The sequence below is a fragment of the Anoplolepis gracilipes genome, chromosome 9, assembly GCF_047496725.1.
Source record: "Anoplolepis gracilipes chromosome 9, ASM4749672v1, whole genome shotgun sequence".
Lineage (NCBI taxonomy): Eukaryota > Metazoa > Arthropoda > Insecta > Hymenoptera > Formicidae > Anoplolepis > Anoplolepis gracilipes.
The window spans coordinates 7,995,962-8,018,426 of NC_132978.1; the positions used below are offsets into that span (position 1 = coordinate 7,995,962).

The following is a 22,465-nucleotide window of genomic DNA, read 5'->3' on the forward strand; positions in this document are numbered from 1 at the left end:
GAGAAGATGAGAGGGATACTCGGCTTGCACTTCATCAGTCCGCCTTTCTTTTAATAAGCACATCGAGCTTTTCGTAGTATGGTCACCCACCCTCTTCTCTCTCTTTTTTTTATTTTTTCTTCTTTTCTTCCCGTTAAAATGCGTTTCTAACCTTTCTACATTTATCACCGCCCACTGTAGCTTAAGCGGCAATTTTGTAGCGCGCTATGCATGTGCTTGCTTTAGTCATTCCCGTGCAATCCCCTTAATGTGTACTTTTTCTCACTGTCATAATTGAGGAGCCGCTCGGAAAAGAAGAAGAAGAAAGAGAAGAAGGGAGGAGGAGGAAGCCGCGGCACTATCCCTGGGAATGTTCTTCTCTCATAAATTCCAACCTTATGCCTCGCAAGTACGCGCCTTTGTACCTTGGTACGCTTCGTGTTACGATATTAGAAAAAATTTTCACGATTTTTCATGTGCCTCCAACACCTTGTACTGCACCAAGGTGTACCTACTATTCCATACTTTTGCCTAATCCGCTGACATAATTTCATTGTCGAGAGTGTATTTTAATTAACTTATTTTCCACGTCATTTATAACATTACATAGTAACTCGAATTGTGCTTAAAAGGATCACAAATACCACCTATTTGACAATAAGTTGACAATAAGTTAAACTTCTATTTTTAAAGAATTTTCATAATTAATTAAAAGAGTCGTAATATTATTTATAGTAGTAATATTATAAACATAGTTAATCATCTTATATCGTGATTAAGAAGAAGTAATAAATAAGATACACGAGATATAATTAATATCTATCACTAAGAAATATATAATAATTAAGTCATGCTAGCTAAAAGAAATATATATATTGATATTAATTTATTCAAAAACACAAAATATTAAAAATTTGTTGCAATTCTTAATAAACGATATTTGTTGAAACATTTTTCAACATTTTACAATATGTTTTCAAAAGAATTCAGAGTTTTTAGAAATTATAGTTTTATAAGTAATATATTATTTATAATAAAAATGTAGAACTTTTTTTCAACGACTATTTAATTTTGCATAAGATTGTCTAGAAAATATTCGTTCCGCTCGTACCGTTTGTACCGTTGAAATATTAATCCGATATTTCGAAATAAAATACATTTAGTCTTCTTCCTAAAGAATTTCAACTAAAAATAATCTTTCAACAGGCGGCAATCATGTTAAATTGAAAGTAAATATCTCGCGATATCTTGGCAGCTTTTTAATAAGTTTTAATAAGCTGAACGAATAACTAATTATATTGCTTTTATCTTTAGTTTCGCCTTTATTTGGCATATCTTCAGAGTGGCGTTTAATTCCCTTTAAACAAATTTTCAATTCGACGGACTTATAGTAAAATTTTCATTAGGTGAAAGATAGGACAAGTTCGTGATAGGCAAACTACTTCGTCTTACACTTCTCAAGATGGCATATCTTAAAATTTATTACGAATATAACATTACACCATTATATTATCTTTCTACAGAGATGGCCCTTTCTACGATACGATTCATTTCTTCTCATCTTTAAAAACTTCTAAAGATATCACTTGTAAAAAAAATTTGAAGAAAAACGTACCCTATATAGATTCCAATTATCAGATTTATATTCTGCTAAGATATGATATTTAAATTATTTTTCCGATATCAGCGAACGATTAATCGTGATTAATAAATCATGTACGAATTGAAATACGTTTTTAATTATCTTTCAACTTCTTTAGATTTATCGTGGCAAAACTGTTCTACAACTTTTCGCAATTACAATCGAACGCTTTAGCGACGATTTGTTCGTCGACAATTAGTGAGAAAACAAGCGAACATGAACCCGCATGATTACATCCAGTTTGATCGCTTGACGCATCATTGGCATCGTCGTCGCCATCGTTGTCACCATCGTGCTTTTTCCTCATTCCCTCATCTTTGACATAGTGATCGGCTCGTCAAGTCGGCTCGTTCAATCTCGAGCTCTCTTTCTTCCGCTCGTCAGCCGGTCGAGCACCAAAAAGGAGGACGTTTTGACCGAGACGTTTTATCGAGGAGCGAGCTGCCCGATCGACAATATCTCGACAATTCACCCTCGAGGGCAACGCTGCCGATTCTGTTCGTTCTCCTCCATCACTATCTCTCACGTCCTCCATAACCATGTCCTTTCTCTCTCTTCTTTTTTTTTCTCTTTCTCGCTCGTTCTTCATATTTTTCTTCGTTTTATTTTTCCCCGGAAGGAAAACCGGCAGCCCGTGGCTGTCGCGTATTCGCGCCTCCCACTTTTCCGGCGCGACGGTCCGCATGTATCAAAGATACATAATAAATTGAATATTATATCCAACGACGCGAACGATAGGGTGAGAAAGAGACTAAGATGAAAAGGGAGAGAGGGAAAAGGAGAGAAAGAGAGAGAGAGAGAGAGAGAGAGAGAGAGAGGACAGAGGAGAGAGGTAGAGAGAAAGAAGAAAAGCGACACCATATAGTCCTGCGGGCCTGCGCCATGCGGGTAGAGCGCTTCCCATCACGGCGAACGTCCCGACGCCGCTCTCTCGACTCGCTCGACGACGCGGCCAACTCGACGCAGTCAGTACACGCGTCTCGACGTCCGGGGATGCGTCCGTCGACGGAGATATAGTTTCGTCGCGCGAACCGACGAATCGTCAATCGCCCGGGGTGTCATTTCTGTCGGAAAACGTGTAAAATCCGCGAAAAAAAAGAAGAAAAAAAGTGTGAGAGGAAAGGATATACGCGCGTATGGCGCGTCGTGTCATACTCCTGCTACTATAATGCTACACTTTTTTCGCGAGGTAATATTCTTCGACGAAATTATTGAAATTTTTTTTTTTATAAAATTTCAGATAATGAAATAATTGATTTTAAATTATGCTTTTTGTTAAATGCCGTGATGTAATTCTTAAAGATGTAAATTCTTTTGGTCTGATCGAAGTGAATTTAATGTCTAAATAACAACTGTCAACATTGTGATGATATAAGCGCGAGTGGTCTTTGCAATTTTTTGACTATACATTATGTGTGCCTGGTGTAAAATTGGAATAAAAGACAAAAGAGTTTTGCCCACGTTAATTCATCAATTACAGTGTAATTGCATTCTTTTTACGTGATAAGTTGTCCCGGTACAGAATATAGCACAGCTAGAAATCTCAAATAAAAATCGGTCGACGCGAACACGCGTAAAACCGATGTTACTGCAACGTTAACGTAAACGATATTATTAAAAGGACATTTTGGAGCATTTTACGCAAGATGTGAGTTATCGCGCTATATTTCACATTTATGCGTGGGTGCTGTACTTTAGATATTTTTTTTATCCCATTATGACCTGCATACCGAGCATGTTTCTCGTATGACAAACAGAGAAGAAAAGTTTGCGAGAAATAGAAAGATGCGCTTATATATAACACTTTGTATAAGACAAAATTTACAAATATATTTAATGGCGAATTTATATTCTTTGAAGGGAAGAGATAAGTTTTAAATTATTATTATTAAATAATTGTTAAATTATTATTAAACTTAAAATTGTAAATTTATAAGAATATAAATTTATTGCTTATAAAAAGTTTTAAATAATAAATCCGGAATTTGACACAATCTGGCCATTTATAATAATATTCGAAATTTGTCGCTAATATGATTATCTAATTTTTATATCATCATAATCATTAATCATATTCGGCTAGATTTGATTATATGTGTATGAAAATAAATTATTATAAAAGTAAGATTATATTGCACCAAATTTAGATACTATAATACATATGTATATACTCATATAATCAATTATATATATATATATATATATATATATATATATATATATATATATATATATATATTAGCAGATCTTTTTATAACTAATTATATATATTTACATTTCTAACCATACTATACATATTTTTCTCGGGTAAAAAATAAGCTTTTAATGATGATATCGCGTAATACACGAAATGTATGCATTATCGAATATTTCATCTAGAAGCATTAAAAATAAATTCTTGTAAAAAAAAATTACATTGCATTCATTTAGATAAATTTAAAAAAACTGAAAAAAGTACAATATCTAGAGAAAAAAATTAATCATAAAAAAATATTAAGATTAATTTATCAAGTAGAGATATAATCCCAAATGAAAGTAATTATATTAATATTTATCCGATTGTGCAAATCTTGAAATATTAAATAAATATAAATATTTCTCAGAAGCAAATATAACAATAAAGAAACTATCCAGAAAATTTTAATTATCAAACAATTTGTAAACATTAAACATATATTATACATATACTTTTTTTACATCTTTCGATATTCATATAATTTAATGTATCCTTATAATGATGTAAATGTTGCACAATATGATTATACAAATTCGTTACAAAACATTTAAAGCAATTCTATTCAAATGAAATGATATTTATGCACGATTTGCTTCATACTCGAATTAAACCATTTCTGTACAATGCCGACCATTCATAAAGTAGACATATGTCTGTCTACGATATTATATGCTGGAATTATTCTTCGCATTATGAAAGAGAGTCAGAGAGGGAGAGAGCGATTTGGTGCGGTGCAATAGCTGGAATAAATCATTCAGGAGTGATATAACGTCGTCGGTATGAGGGATCGCAGATCGCGGGGATCTCCGACGCGGCGGGCGAAATCAAATCCAGCGCATTTGACGGAGTATATTATCATAAGAAAAAAGATTATTGAGAACCATCCCGCTGAAATAAAGTCTCTCAGTAAATTGATCAGCCGTCCGGGAGTTTTTCCGCAACGTCGTTTTGAACGCGATTAACTGGGTTCGGATGCGATTTTTCGAACGACACGATCAATTTATCGAGCGAGGATCAACGAACGACTATTGCAGGGAACGACAGTTTAAACCCGACGACTAAACTGGTAAATTCTTTCGTCGTATATCGCTTTTTATATTTTCTATTCATATTCACGCGATAGAGATCAATGTCACACACTTTGGGTTGGCATCTCCCTCCCGTGTTTAGCGTCGTCATTTCATCATATTTTATAGCAATCGTTATTATCTGCCAAATCGTGTATTGATCGTGATATGGAACGGTAAATTGTTCACATGCAAATATTACAGAAATTTTAAATTAAAATTTGGTCCAAACAAAAAAAAAGGTTATTACGAGTAAGAAACTTACTAAAATGTTGAACATGTCTTCCTGCTGAATATGAGTTTCAGAACTATATATACTACGAATTTGCCATTTTTATTTGAAAGTTCTTTTTCTTTTAAATTTTAAACAAAAAAGATATCTAATATGAAAAAAAAAAATGAACCTTACCATATTAAATGATAAAATTGAAAGCAGAAAATGGTGTCAATTACCTATATCCGCAATCGATAATTTTATTGCTTTATTTTTTCTTTTTTTATATTTTTTTATATTTGTTTGAAAATATGTAATATCATACGCTAAATATGATTGACTTTATAAAGTTACACTCATATTTTAGGAGCAGAAATATACGAATATACATATATTCAGTTTCTGTCAAAATTATAGAAGAATATATCATATTATTTTATATCATTAACCACATTTTTTATTATAAATGATTTTATCTATATTCATAAAAATACTAATAATATCTGCTATATTTGAATATATGTGTGTATATGAGTATTCGTGCACGCAACTATAATAATTGAAGCGTTTTTTTTAAAAATAGCTTTTCAAAATTGTGAAATAGAATATTTTCAACGGAAACGTTTTCGAGATAGACTATTTTAACGGAATCTTATTACTTGCTTTTTTCATACAAAGATAGTTTTTGTAGAATATTTTACTACTATCTGAATGTACGACCAATGGCATTTATCTCCTGGTATAATTTTGAAATTTTTCAGATTTTTGATAAGGGCTGTTTTTGTAAGAAACGTTTCAATTCCGATTCTGTCTCTTTCTACTACACCTTAAATTAAAAAAAAAAATTTCTAGCATATTGAATAAAGGACTTAGAAGAAACGTATGTACGGAGCTTCTCGCTTGTGCTAATCCTTTTTTCGGAAAATTCTGAAATTCCAGCAGTGAAACGAGAGAACAGGAAACTTTCACAGTCATTATTCCACAGCGAGAAGTAAATTTACGTTCGCGGGAGGAAAATTTGGTCGCATATAAATCTTCGCGATTCGTGTTTCTCGTTTAGCGTTTCTCGGATTTTAGCATTTTCCCAAACGCGGTTTTTATCGCATTTCTGCATTGTAGGATTGGTATTCTGCATCGGCACTAACATTTGCCTGTTCTTTCAACAGCGATTGTTTGTGAAAGCAAGCAAGCCGCGATTGTAAATACGCTTAAGAATATAAAAAGTATTTTACTTGTATAATGACGTGTTGTGTTTTTAATGAATGTTGGATATTACCAATTTCTTCATAGTAGACAGTTTCCAATAATGATGAAGATCGGACTTAATAGACGCAAAGCTTTTACTTCGTGTTTTGCAGAATTTTATTTTCTTAGTAGACGATTGTAACAGTGAGATGTTGTAACATCAAAAATAAATAGAGAGAAACAAAGGAAAGAGACAAAGATAGATAGATAGAGATAGAGAGAGAGAGAGAGAGAGAAAGTGAGAGAGAGAGAGAGAGAGACAGGATTAAACAGCAAAAATGCACGCCAATAATATAGCGAGTAAATTGATGAATCGTGATAATAAAAATTCAATAAAAGCGTAGAAGAATAAAAAAATGCATTCAATCAAAAGGACACGGGAATAGACAGAAAAAATATTTTTAGAAAGAAAGATATCGAGAGCCGCGGAAATTACAGCAGCGGAAATGGAGCGAGAATTAAACTCCGTGGCGCGGATTAAAATATTTTCACGCGGCGATAATTGAGGAATAAAAGATTTTCGCCATACTCGAATAAATCAGGCCCTCTTCGGCGCGCGCGACGTCGGATTTCTCTCTTCCGTATCTTATCGAATCGAGATGCTGCCGAGAGATATACGTGCTGTTCTTAGATGGAACGCGAAAGTATTTCATCCGTATCGTAGAAAATTCATAAAAATAAAAAAGAAAATAATAAAAAGCAGATATCTGGAGCTAAGATAAGATGCTTGAATTTATCGCCTAAGATCGATCGCGATCGAGATACGTCGTGACTTTACTTTACCAAGTGTACCGCTGAGGATTAAAGTCAAAGAGGCGAGAAAGTAGAAGACATCGAGACCAGAAATAAAATATAGAAATAAAATCTTTCGATCCAAAATATTTTTTTACGCGCAAATAACTGAACGCATCAGGAAGATTTTCACTCGGCTGGGGGAGCTAAACTCGAGCTCAACAGCTTGGTCCCAGGTTTTTCCTTTGGCTTCTATCAGATAAAATTGCAAGAGGAGAAGCTGCTTCTAAAGAGTCGAGAAGTAAAAGAACCCTCAGGGAGGTATCAGTCGGGAAGTAAGCCCGAAATTAAGAGCTGGAGGAGACGAGTGGTGGAAACGACAGCGATGAAAATATATATATATCCCAACAGTGATATTCGAAAATGAGAATATTCCCGTGCGATACAAAAATGGCAAGAGTAGTCAACGGGATATAATATCATGGATATTTCTTGACCAAGGAAGGGATCAGAAATGGGGGAATCTTTCGAAATCACGATGCTTTCGCCGAGAGATCTTTCACTTCGTCTCGACTCGCGAGGACCATCGATCACGCGTAAGGGAGATAGGACAAAGAGCCCATAATCTGACATCAGCGCGCGGAAAGAGGGACGATGGAGAGCGAAAAAAAAGGAGAAGGCTCTCGAAGAAGAGAAAGGATAACGAGGGAGTTACAGAGAGAGATAGAACGAGAGAAGAAGGGTTTTCATTTAGTCCTGTCGTAAATAAGAACAAACGGTTACTCGCGGCATATAAGCACAGCGAGGAGAAGCGCTAAATTCCACCTCGTGCACAGACTAAAATCTTCGCCACTAAACGGCCGAGATAGTTATTTACGAGATAGCGTAAAGTATAATTGTCCCGTTCGCGTTTCTTCGAACAACGACGACGAGCGATCGCTTTTTCCAAGATGTAGGATATATGATCCAAGTCCGATGAAACACTTTGGCGACCGATTCTTCCCGAGCACGTACATTACATGGAATTGCTGTGAACTTAGTAGCGTTTATACGTCGCTTGACAAATGTATCGATCGAAAGGAGACAGAGAGAAGCGCGCAAAACAACGAAAAAAGAGGCTAAAAGAGACACAAGAGAGTACGGAGAGTGTGAGGAAAGTTCTCGCACACGTTAACCAGTTCGCCCGCCTTCGGCGGTTCGAGAATAGTTGGAGGCAGCCTCATCCCCTGAAAGTTTCGTTTTCTCGCGATAGGCACGGCCGATTAAGTGAGTCGTTCATCTATTTTTTACTTTTAATTTAATTTATAGTTTTCAGCTCTTATATGTTTTTATTTTATTTTAAGTCTCTCTACTCTTTCAACCTCTTAAAATTGTTATTATTTTATTAATTTCTTTCTTTTTCTCTTTCTTTTTTTTTTTTTTTTTTTTTGTCGCGTTGTTACACTGCGAACAATGGTACAGTTGATCATTAATATTGTATATATCTTAATAACCTTTTAAACAATTTTATTTCGAGATGTAATATAATTTTTTAATTATTTATCTCTACATTTTATTTCAAATTTCATAACAATAGTAGAATTATAAATATTTGTTAAATTTCAATAATATGTGCAGAAGAAAAATATTGCACGAGATGTAATATAATGATTTCAAAAATATTTTTGAAATTATAAACTCTAGTGTCTCAATATCAATAATACATAATATTATTTTATTAAAATTAGCTTTTAAAATGTATCAATAAATAAAATATATTTTATATAGTTTTTGCATATAAATATATATGTAAAAACACAAAAACTTTTTTAAACAAATTTATAATTTTCAAAGGATATTTACATAATTCTCTATGCATAAAACTAACTTTAACTCGAATATTAAAAGCAATCCTTCAATCCTTTTAAAATATAATATATAATATAAAGCTTCGCGTTTGAATATATCTTTAAATAACCATTGTTTACTTTAATACATAAATTCAAACATTGGAATAATTCGCAAACATTTCACGAATATATTATCATTCGGCTTCAATTTGTTGCTCTTTCATGATTAATTAATTAATTAATTAATTAATTAATTATTTACGTACGTTTGAATTTTAATAATGCTATATATCAGAGTAGGAGTCTGTCATATACATTGTATTGTATTTTACAACAATTATCATTAGTTAATCGGACTTAAATACAATAAGTGTCATTTGTACGAGATATTTCCTTGTACAAATATCCAAGAGAGAAAGACAGAGAGAGAGAGAGAGAGAGAGAGAGAGAGAAAGAGAAAGAGACAGAAAGAAAAACAAGACAGGGAAGAGCACGAGTTTGTTATTATCGTTCAGCTTTTCTTTCGTTCTTTCAGAATGAGGGTGGCACGGCTATTACTGTGCTGCGTACTTCTCGAAGACTACAGCACCAATCTCGGTGGAACGGCAATTACCAGTGACGCCATGCGCCAGGACGGTCCCTCGTCCGCGACGAATCCGACGCTATCAGGTACATAGCTGTACATATACATACTCATCTGCATATTGTCGGTTTCTTTCCTCGCTCCCCCACGTCGCAGAGACTCCCCGTGACGTTAATGGCACGCGCCGAGGAATGTGCGCGAACAAATATCCCGTATTACCGCCGGAAATAGAAAAATAAAGGACACTCGTCGCTCCAAGTCTTTTAGTTTCTCTCTCGGTTCTGCACGATAAACATTGATAATCAGAAAAAAGACACCCACCCTCAAATCTATCTTTCGTCTTATGTACAGTAAGGTTCGTAAAATTATTCGTTATACACAAATGATCTCATGCATAAATTATGACTTGTATTCGATGTGAATACAAATTACCTTTCATCACTTTACATAATTTAGAAATTGAGATTAGTTTACAATGTAAAAGATAAAGAAAATGAACCTTATCACACTGTTTCATACACTACAGAGCGTTATTTAAACAAAATTCACTTAATTAATATTTAACATCTTTTAATATGTATGTTTGTTATAAATAATATTGTAACAAATATTTCTGCCACATTATTTAATTGATAAAATTTGATAAAATTTTAATAAGAATGATTTCAATTAATTCCTTAAGTGTTAGATATTTCTGCTAATCGCTATTAAAATTTAATCTATATAAAAAAAGAAAAATATTCAATATATTAATATGTCAAGCTAAAATATATGGAAAGAATCTGTTTTTAATATATTTAAATTAAACATAAATCTTAATTTTGTTTTTCTGAATTATCACTTTAATCCCAGTGACTTATAGGTTTGCTCCAAATATACATCATTTTTCAATTATTTGAAAAATCGCATGATTTTACTCGTGCTAATGATAGAGCGTATTTGACCGGCAATGATCGAAGGGTTTCTTTACGTTACGTATCAAGTCGTAAATAAACGCTGTAACGTCACATGTTTCCGACACGAGCGGATATCTACTCCGCGACGTCTGAAGGGCTTTCCCGCGGAGCGTATAAAGCTTTGTGAAAAATCTGAATAATGCATTGTGAAATATTATCTATACGTGGCGGATTTATACGGTGTTGCCTCGGCGATACGTTGTCTGCCTTTATCATAAAGCCCGATAATGTTTGGCGAAGAAAAGAAGAAAAATAACCCTACACCAATCTCGATTCGATGTGTAAGAACACAGTTTTAACAGTTTGAAATAAATAAGAGCAACCATCGAATAAATCAACTCTTATTTTATATATAAATAATCACAACAAAAACTTAATATTGTATTTTTTCAGAAAATAAGAGAGAGAGAGAGAGAGAGAGAGAGAGAGCTGAAAAGAAAGAAACAAAAGAAAATTCTTATTTCAATGCACTTACAATAAACTACATTGAGCATAAATACAATGCAAGACATATGCGCTTCTCATATTTGCAAATAGATAATATAAACAGCTTTTCGCAAATTCCCCAAAAGCCCCATTGTCATTTCACTTTTGACTCTGCATCAATTTCCCGAATTGCCGCTGAAAACCATAACATCAACGTAAGCTTGAAAATACCTGAATTTAGTTTAATGGGTAAATACGTCATGATATAAGGGCATAGTAGATACGTCGTGAGTTTATAAAGCTCACGAGACACTTCAAAGAGTGTATAATGACCGCGTTGACGTTGAATTTAGTAGAGAGAATTTGTCGAGCAAAACTCGATGTATGCGGATTTCATTGCCATTTATTTTTGCGGATTGTTCATAAGTCGCGGCTTACACGCCGTCAGAGATCACCTTCGTTTTTTCTCTCTTTCGTAGTTGTGTAGCCAGGAACGCATTACCTGCCGCGATATTTTATAAAGTTAATCGCCAGTGCATTTACAGATACGCGGCTGGAAAATCTATGCGTGAATTGAATGTATGTACACGATTCTCTTTTTTAATCGCCGACATTTGGAAAAAAATAATATAAACAACAGTGTTTTTCACATGAAAATATAAATTATAATATCTTCGCGAATAATAAGAAGAGAAGAGAGAGAGAGAGAGAGAGAGAAAAATAAAAAGATAAAATTAAAATTATTATTTATAAAGTTTAATTATATCTATTACATTTGTAATATTGATGTGTATACTATTTTAATAAATTATTTATGTTATTAATTAAATGTTTACTTTTAAATTATTCTGTAGAAGATAAAAATCAAGTAAAAATGATTTTACATTTGCCATATTCTTACCAAGAGAAACTTTACCAAGGAGACTTTTTGTCACGCGTATCTTACCGTTCGGTAGCGTCAAAACGCAAAATGGTCCGAAACGTAAAATAACGAAGAAACTACACGAAACTTTATCCAAGTGGTCGCGAGACGAGAAAACTAAACGCAGGAGCGAGAGAAGAATGGAGCCGCAGAGAGAACGTTGTCGTTGGCGGGAGATCGTCGTCGCGTCCGAAGTTGAAGTGGTTCTAACCGGCCCGGCATTGCGACCCGGTCCATGCCGGTTAGTTCGCCAAGTTTTTCCTTTGAGGATGAAAGATATTAATTAAACTGTCACAGACACGGTACCCTGCGCCCGCGCGCGCGCGCGCGAAACCCTGCCCAACTTTATTTCGCCACTTACAAGTTTACCACTTAGGTGCGCCAGCGTACGCGAGCAGGCAGGCGGACGGCAAGTCATCTTTTTACGACTCTAACGCGTGATATTTATGCGCACGATAGAGAACAGACGGCATCACGACAAGTCACGCGAAACCGTGACATGTCGCATGCAAAAGGATTGGCCAATTATGCGCCAGCAAGCATGCTATAGCTTGATATATGCCACAAACAGACAAGTCATTTAAGCATCTTTTTCTCTTTATTGTATTTTATCAAATATCGTTTTTTTCAACTATGTATATTTTGGTACGCTACAAATATTTGTGCTGTAGTATACAAGTTTCTGTAAAGCTGTAAAAAAACAAACCAGGGAATTAAATTATTTTAGACAAAGTTATCTCAATTTCAACAAAAGAAGTATTATTCGCGTAAAATGCATCTATTATCAAAGCATGCTCTATCCTTTTGTCGGCTAAATTTTCCTGACTCCTTTATGTATCTTTAGTAGACGCTTAAGGGGAAACGTCTGTAAAGCGCATAATAAATGACTCTTCTATCTGCCGTCAGTTTTCTTTATTTAACTTTACTCTTATCTGACATCTCCCTTTTCTGATAACTGACAGGGGTTACGTTTAACATTTCGATAGCCAATAACCGACGTATAAAACTGAAACGTTACATACGTGTAAAGATAAGAACAAAATGCACACTAAAGCAAAATTAGCTAAGGGCAACCGACCTTTGAACTGACCCTGTTACACAGACCAAAGCTCTATGCTTCAAACTTACATGAGAAAATGTCTGCAAGCGAGATACGCCAACAGCTACGTCGCGTTAGTCATCAGGTGCAGATGTTGCATGATGTAATAGACACTCATCTTTCAATATGAAGAATTAGTTAAGCAAAATAATCTTGTTCGGACATTTACAGAATCTAATCATGACTGCCATAAATATTGTATACTTAAAAGGATTTAATTTTTATAAAGAACATAAAAAATAATTCTCGTCTTTAAAACATTCTTTCCTAATTCCATTATAGTATATCACAAATAATAAAATAAAACTTTTAATTGTGTATTTGTTGTATTATAAGCGTTTTCCATGTATAATTATAATTAATCCTTTTCGTCTAAAGACATCTAATAATAAGAATATTCCATATGGAAATATTCAATCAAAAGAGAGAGAAAGAAAGATATGATTTATTATTCTACTTAAATTCGACAATATAAATTTTGGTTTTATCATGATTTTAAAATTAATCAAAATTTCAAAAAAAAAATTATGCGATAATATAAAATGATAAAATAATCGATTGATATTGACAATCGATGTTGATTTCATTCGTAAAACGATTAAAAGGTAATGTAATACAAGTTGCTTCTATCATTCGCTTCGGACAGTGTAAAGATCTTATCTATCAAATGACACGGTAACGCACGTGATGTCAGGTTCTCGTGTGTAATACACTCGTACGTGTCCATCTACGTAATACGTGATGTCGCAATACGTCTGCCTATTCGCGCAGTGATATGTCATTCTAGATAGTTCATAATACGAATATACAGATTCTGAACAAGCAGAGAGCTTTGCTTTAACCATAATTTTCAGTTGTCTATAGATATAAAGGGAGAAAGAGAAATACATTATAAAATCTTAAAATCGCATAAAGAAAGTTATGTGTCATTTGAAAAAAATGTCCGTATAATACCCTTTTATTTCATAAGCGAAAGAAAAGCATGTGGAAGAATAAGATTATGTGAGAATAGACGTAATTTAAATGATTTTATGAAAGTGTCGAACAGATTACCGTTAATTTTCACTCCGACAAAACTCAATTGACATTATTCATGGCAATAAGCAAAATTTAATCAGTTATAAATATCAAATATGTAATGAGTTTTCAAACAGCAATTCGCAAAATATGGATTCATCAAATATGAATGTAAAGAGCTCAATAATGATTCATGAATACGGATTTGGAATTAATGCCGCTTTTAATCGGAGATTGAAAATAATCCGTGATTATCTCCGGTTATGAAAACCAGTTTTGCATTTAAAGTAGGAAGTAATCGCACGGCAAAATTCCAGAAATATCGCTCCGATCGCGTCAGGAGTGCGATTAAGACGCGAGATTAAAGTTTCGCATTTAGCGTCACAGGTGCAATGCGGCCGCAATCCTCCGAGAGTATTCCACGGGAAAGCCCTTTTAGATGTTAGCTTATACTACATAAATGATATATGTATGTATAGATATATAAATATATACACAATATATATGTGTGCGTGTGTCCACACGTATAGCCAACAAAATGTGTTTCATTACTGTAGTTAACTGCGTTTGCACAACACACTCGGTACGGCTTCGACCATCATCTCGAAGGCCGTGTCGTCGCTAGCATCTGAGCACTACTGTTAACGCCGAGGAAGCTTCAATGTAATGTGTAACGTTAAGGACGTGGACCATGTATAGAACCAATTACATTTGTGATTATATAGGTATACATCAGTATCGCGAAACATATGCAATTGCGGGTATACAGGAACGTTGCGTATCTTCTCTCGACCGTTTCAATTGTCGTGACCAAATTTGAAATCGTGTTTCCCTAGAAATTCACGTCGTTATTCGCTATTGTTAGAAAGCAATATTAATGTTTTAATCACTTAATTTATCGCAATCATTAAGCACCAACTAATTTTGAATAAAGTGGGCCGCAATTTTTTGTATAAATTCTTCTTATTTCTTCGAAAATATAACGAGAGGATTGAATCCTAATAAATAAGATTTATTACAAAAATGAAAAATATTTCTTGCTTTCGAGCAAAATCTGATTTTTAAATGAACTTTTTCACGGTGTTTTATTTCGCGCCGCTGAGACGTGATTAGATGTAATGCTAATTAGCGCGCTAATTAGAAAGCTGTTGCAATACAAACTGTAAAAGAAAAGTCTTTATCATTCGTAATTAAAAAATAAACACTCGAGATTTACGGTACAGATAATGTCTAAAAGAATTTAAATTACACGCACACAAATAGAGTTTGTTAGTTATACACTAAACTTTAATTCAACAAACCTTTAGCTGTGTAACACACCGGATTAATCCTAAAATAATTGATGATACCGGAACAATCGCTCTTCGTACTTTGACTTCCGGAAGTCTGTACACACGAGGGAAAGTGTGTAACTTCTGAGACACACCGTATCACATCCCGTTACACGACCAGCGCGCATGTGTTTGTACAGCACATGTGCTTAATATTAATATGTGCTATACGCCTATATGGTGAATGAGAAATAGTTTCAAGCATAGTTTCCCGGCTACGCTCACGTACTAGTAGTAATCTTCTTACACGTTAAAGACACGCTACGGTACCAGGCATACGTGCACAGGCTCGTATTAAAGGACCAAGGAGCGTGAGGTGAATTGTGAGTGCGTAATATACGCGTGTATGGCCGCTATTCGCGCGTATATACATGTACATGCACATATAAATGTATATATATTTATATCTGCATCCGCATATGCGTATCTATCGTCCACAGTCGAAGTTTTAAACACAATTTCGCGCACCCTCTCGCACTCGGTTCACACTTATAGCTTGGCAATAAAAAATGTTAGCAAATGCGGTCGCGTATTTATAGCTCTATGTCTTTTACATAACACCTGTGCATACTGTGTTGCATCTCTCTCTCTCTCTCTCTTCCCGGGCGCAAAAATATATACCGCTTCTATTAATGCTGAAATATTTAATTCTCCGCACGTCGCGCAGCATATACCCAACAGCCGCCTATATTCGGCGTGTTTATTGCAACAGGTAAAACTGCAGCTATACTACTGCACCATACAAGATGAAAATTCGTGACCATGCTTTACGCAGCAAATCCTTTGTTCAACGAAAATGTTCAAAGGCTAATAATTTTCGTGTTACACGCGAGTGAAATGAAGCGGCTTGCGCGAATTATTCTAACGCTGTTAACGTTGCATAACGTCGTCATACAGTTAATCTCAAGCAGTTTACAAACTAAACTGCGAAACTCTCTAATATACAATAAGCCCTTAATTTTCAGTTAACTTCAAGTAGATGTAAAATTTACTTAAATAAAATTTTAATTACAAACCAGAATATATATATATATTATTACAGGAACATAAACGAGAGATTAAAAAAAAAAAAAAAAAAAAGAAATCAGAAAAGTGATCCAACCACTCTATTCTGCACGGCAACTTGTTTATATTAATTTCCTCTGTCGAGTTGTTTTTTTTTTTTTTGTTTCTCGGAATAATGGATTCAGTTACGCCATTTCAGTATCGTTTAGTGTCGATTGCGTTTTCGCACGAGAAACGAGAAAGAAAAGCCAATAAAAGGACCGTTTTCAAGGCGCTCGATCGAGCGCGTTGAACGCTTGTAAATTTCTCGTTGACTCTCCGGTAAACTTTTCGCCCTGTTTCAGGGCAGTACACACTTCCGCGTCGTATTAACCAACCGACCGAGCGAGGCAACGAGATGACGTGCATTATGTAACACGAGTGTGAACACCGACTTGCATACGTATCGATGTGTATCGGTATGCATGTAATGTTAAGGTACGTGCGTATATATGCATAGTGCTCCAGTAGGCGGGAAACCTCCGTGTTCCGCATGTGCGATCTTACTAATTTCCGGAATCGAACCTTGTGTCTCCAGAGAGAACAGGGCTGGAGGTGAGAAGTGGGAGGAGCAAGAGAGGCTAAGAGACTGAGAGAGAGAGAGAGCGAGCGAGAGAGAGGCAGAGAGAGATTCGGACGGCCGAGGATAGCATGGACGCGAATTCGATTAATTAAACTTCGAATTCGTGCCGCTTCGCGGAAATAGAATTATCGCGGCGTAGTCGACGGTGGTGGCGGTAAATGCATCGGTTCGAGGACAGTGAGCCGTTACCACCGCCACCACCAGGAAGAGGTGGTTACGTTTTGCAGCGAGGTGCAGCGGCCGTATTTGGGGACCGAACAGTGTAACAGCTTGCGTCGCTAACCGTGGAAAAGAGGGAGAAGGAGAAGGGGAAAGGGAGAATAGAAGGATAGCGAACTAACGGACCAAAGGAGGATATATATTTACGGCCTCAAGCAGCGTGGTGTGATAGAGAAAAGTTTTGGGATTCGAACCGTGAGAATTTAAAGTCTCGCGAATCTGGCTAAGACCGACGGACTTTTTCTCCTTCTCCTCCCTCCCCTCTCGACTTCGAGTGGCGTTTCAATAATCCGCTTTGGTATCGCGTCGCTTAGCCTCCACCGAGGTGAGGAAGAGTTAGGCGAGCATTTATTAGGTTCTCAAGTCGAATTCTCCGCCATTGATCGATTACCGACATTCGCCGTGAGTTGCGAAAAATACCGATTCTTCTCGTCCATTACACGTGTACGTCCGAGAATCACTTGGAAAATTGCCTGCGTCATGTCTACGATCGTTTGCGATTTCTTTTCAAGAATGAAAAAGCTATGCTTCGGTTATAAAGTGCACGACGCTTGAAACAAAATGCAATTGAAGTATAAATTTCTTTCTATGTTCTTCCGCTCAAAATACTAAAGTTACTGTTACAATCTATCGATTTTCAGTTCATTTAAACAAATATGTTTCTGTTATTATCATCAATCATACGATTTTTTTTTAAATATTCGATATAATATTGTATATTTTCTTAAATATAAATATTTTTTACTTACTTCATGATTAATATTTATTACACAATTTAAGAAACAATAAATTAAAGGTTTAAAAGATATTTTCTTAAACACTAATTTTAATTTCTTAAATAAGAAAATTAGCATCGTTTCTAATGATTATGTAATATTTAAAAATGTCGACCATAATATGTAGATAAAAATCTCCCATATAATCATCAATTAAAAAAAGAAATATATCAATAATTAATTATATTTTAAGCAAATAAGAAGAATAATTGAGATTATAATTAACTAATAAAGCTAGCAAAACTTGGAAGACTTCTCGACTTTTAGTGATGGTTCAATAATCCGCTTATGTCACCAAATTTTTTTTTAAACTTTGAAAAATCCGGATCTTTATTACTGTATTAAGATAAAACATTAAAGAATAATATATGATATTTTGTCGTGAGACCTTAAGGCATTTATTATAGATATCAAATCTCGTCCCGTATCAATCTCTTGTCTTAATATTAAAAAATATATATACTTCGTTTAATTTATTACTAAAAATAGTTTAATAGAAAGAAGTTTTAAAAACAAATAAAAAAATGAGCCAGTGAAGAAAGTAAAAGTTCGATTATCGCAATATAAATTAATAAAGCTGGACCTTAAATCTCTCAAATTGATCCCAAATTAAAGTAAACAAATCTTATACGTTAAAAAAAAAATAAAAAATTGAACGATAATATAATGAGATACTTTTCTTAATTAATTTTTCTTTAATAAGTATTTTTTCCAATAAGTATTGTTACAACAATACTCATTACAAACTTTCGACATATAAATTTTCAAAAGAATGATGTACAAGAGAACAGAATTTGACAGTACTGTAAACGCGGTGAAAAAAAGCGCCGGAGAAGAAGAGGAAGCGTATGTCACAGCTTGTACCTCCTTTTCCCCTGGTGTAGACAGCGCTGATGATAAAAATCCTTTTGCAGCCGCATAATATCATAATAACTATGTAAATCAGACCGCGGTAGCAACCCACAAACAGAGAATCGGATATTCGTATGCTAAGCCTCCACCCGGTCTCCACACCGTGACCGCCATTTCGCTTTGACGTATGCTATACATATAGTCGTTGTTACTCACCTCTGACAACAAGGCTAGTTCTCGTAAAAAAAAGCATTATTTAACTACCTACTCTTTCAGCATTAACAATTGTGCCAGCCATGGTTACATCAAATAAATCCTCTCTTGTAAAAAGAGTTAAGCTCGCAGTTTGTGTGTGTATGTAAAAAGCTTAATACAAAAATGCACACGTGTGTCATGTATATCGACAATATCGCTTAAATTTAATAACAAAATTCTAGCTGACAAACAAATTGCAATGTAATTTCGAAGGTTATTTTACGTGTTATTTCATTATAATACGTCTGATGCGTTTTTTATTAGAAAATAATTTTATCGTATTATAAAGACGCATTGAACATTTACCTTAGAAAGAATCCAAGAAAAGTTTAAAAAAGCGATTTTGCCAGTATCATATTTACATTGAGAAAAGTTCGAGATAAATATGGAAGAGCGCGCGCGAATAAGAGTTTCAAGGAAAATATGAAACAATACGCGCGCACAGAAACTTCAGGAAACCTTGACGAAATGTTTAAGAAAAAAGCAAAATGTATCGCAGATTGCGGGATATATTGTATAAAAGAAAATTAATGTTCTCAATTAAGAAGTCTATCTAAAGAAAGGTGAACGTAAAGAATATAAAGTATGCTAATTAATACCGTTCCATTTTTTGGCATGTCAAAAGCAATTTTGTTTGCAAAATATTTTCCGTATTATATTTATTCATTATTTCATAATGACTTTTTACAAAATGCAATAAACTCCCAGATTTCTATTTTTTATCTTCAAACTTTACTATTGGCACATCAGTTTTTATTCTTATTTTTTAAACCTTATTAATATTATTAAATGCAACTGCAAAAACGCATCATATTATATTTAAAAAAATTTATTTGCAGTGAAGACTGAAGTAATTCAACTTTTGCGTTCGTGCACGGTGAAAAATATTTACAGCCGTAATTATACGTCATTCATGGAGACAATCATAGTATGCTGTATTGCATTTCGAAAACGAGCCCGGTGCCGCAATGGATTTTAATAAGCAGTCGTAAACGCGTTACAATCGGTCTACGACGAGGTTAAATGAGACTTTAAACGTTGCACGCAGATGGTGCCTTCTTCCGCGAAGCCGACGCGCGTATTTATTAATCGTAAGTTCTATATAATTACGCTTTATGCGTCAATCGCAGTATCGCGCCTTGTACATTACGTTATTAAATCTTCTACGGAAATTTCGCGTCATAATACATGCGTAATTATATATCGATTATTGTGTAACATAATTTGCTTGCATTTTATTAGTTATGAACGTAACATAAAGTGGTACATATTATTTTAATCAGAGTGTTTACTCAAATTTTGTAAAAAAATTCCCTGAAAATTTCCTGATTTTTCAGATATTTTGTTCAAAATTCCAAAATAAAAAGAATATTTTATAAATTTTCAAGACTTTTTCTTTTAATACAACTTTTTCTAAAATAAATTTTTTCATTACATACGTTTTGTAATATTTTTTCATGTGAAGAAAAAATGCAGAGCTTTTTAAATTTCAACTGCTGTATTTGTAAATGTACTAAAACCTGAATAACTTTTATAAGCATTTTTCACTTGTATAAAATTTTCATTTCTTTATCATTATCATATTAAAAATTGTAAAGAATATACCTCATATTCAATATTATATTAACATTGAATATAAACAAAAAATATATATATATTTTAAATCGTATATTTAATAAATTATATTTAAATTTACTGACCACTGTGAAACTGAAAATTTCATTTCGTGAAAACTCACTAAGTAATTGTTGAGAATTCTTACTTTAGTCTTAATAGTTCCAGTCTTCACAAATTCTAAAGAAATAATTCTGCTATTAAATAAAAAAAATTATTCAGGACAAACTGTGACGCCAAATTCACGCTGCGTCTTACTTTATTTGCCAACAATTTTTTAAGCATTTCTTGCCAGATTTTAAACGCTTAAAAATTTCACAAAAAAGTTCTATGCGTAAAAATTATCAGAATATTAATTGAAGAAATTGCCAAATTAAACTGGTTATATTTCGATAGTTCTATATATCCGATTAATGAGATTTCGTGTTATACTGCAATCATTTTAAATTTCCAGTGAGAATTTTATGTGTAGAAATTGTTAGAATATTTAGAATATTTATTAAACAAATTAAATTGGATGAGAGACGCCAAACGCACAAGTACTGTAAGATGAGACGCTGGTCATATTTCGATTGTTCTATCTACTTTAAATGAGGTTTCGTATTACTGTTTTGTCGTTTTGTAATCAATTTATATTTTCTGAAGTTCTAGGTACGCGTAAAAATTATTAGAATATTTTTTAAACAAATTAGATCGAGATGTATAACATAAAATCTCATTTACATTCAACATTTCAAAGTAATTTAATTTTTTTAATAATAATCTAATATAATATTCTAATAATTTTTACGCATAAAACTTTTTGTAGATCTATTGCAGTACCTTCACTTAAAATCTGACAAGAATGCTAAAAAATTCGTCGAAGGGCAAAGTGAAATGCAGTGTGAACCTGGTGTCTCAGGTTTGTCCCGACTTTTTCCCAGGCCATTCTTTTAATGCACTATTTGTTTATTGTTAATTCTTATCAAGAATTTCAAAATTATTAAAAATAAAGCTGACAATTCAATTAATGAGTTTCCACAAAGTGAGACTATTTACAATATGAGAGCAAAATTATTAAAAAAAGAATTTTTGAAAAAATTCTCCGACTCCCAGTAAAGAGACTAGATTTTTCTAAATACATAATAAATCCATGAAACTTTTCGGTTTTCCACATTTTTTTCAGAGATTAGACGCTCTGTTTAATATACATATTCATTTTATATAAGAAGTAACATGGTAACCGATCAAAATTATACTCGATTTTTCATAGATAAAAATATAACGCGAATTATATTCACGGTGTAATGATGTGAAAGCCTTAGATGAGATTACCTTAATTAATTTAACACGCACGAATACATTGCATCACGTTAGCCTCTTACGAAACTTCGTGCTTTAATTTGACTGCAGAGTATTACGAAACACCTTCTTGCGAATAACATAAACAGTGTAGCGGAGACGCCGGTTATCCAGAAATGTGTCGCTTTAAAATATACACGGTTGTAAACATTTTGTCAGAAGCACAGGTTCATTATTATATATGTCAACATGTGAGTATTTGAAATATTTTGCATTGTTCAAAAATGTATGTTTGCTGGTGAAGCTTCGTTAAAAACCGAAATTATCACTGCATTGCTATCCCAAATTGGATATTAACTACGCAAGAAATACTGTTTAATTTTACAGTCGTTAAACATCACGTAATCGCAAATAACGTAATGCATACATTAACAAGACCATTTCAATAAATTTATCAGAAAATTTGTTTATATTTTATCAAGTCTAAACGACATAGTACTATCGAAGATACAATGAGAAATATCGAAAAATATTCGCCAAATACGTCGGAGAGTTTGATAAAT

At 33.7% G+C, this 22,465-nt stretch overlaps 1 protein-coding gene across 4 annotated transcripts in view; it reads left to right on the plus strand.

Moving 5' to 3' along the window:
* The first annotated feature begins 2,533 nt into the window (after positions 1–2,533).
* Positions 2,534–22,465, plus strand: part of LOC140669189 (lachesin) — a 46,348-nt gene continuing 26,416 nt past the window's right edge. Inside the window, exons 1-2 of one of the 4 annotated variants that reach the window (XM_072898784.1) lie at positions 2,534–2,810; positions 9,480–9,613. In XM_072898784.1, the coding sequence (XP_072754885.1) occupies positions 9,481–9,613 (133 nt within the window). In that variant the 5' untranslated portion in view covers positions 2,534–2,810; position 9,480. Of the gene's footprint in view, positions 2,811–2,991; positions 3,270–4,324; positions 4,924–9,476; positions 9,614–22,465 lie in introns of those variants that run through there. The other 3 variants (XM_072898785.1, XM_072898786.1, XM_072898787.1) reach the window with 3 other exon arrangements.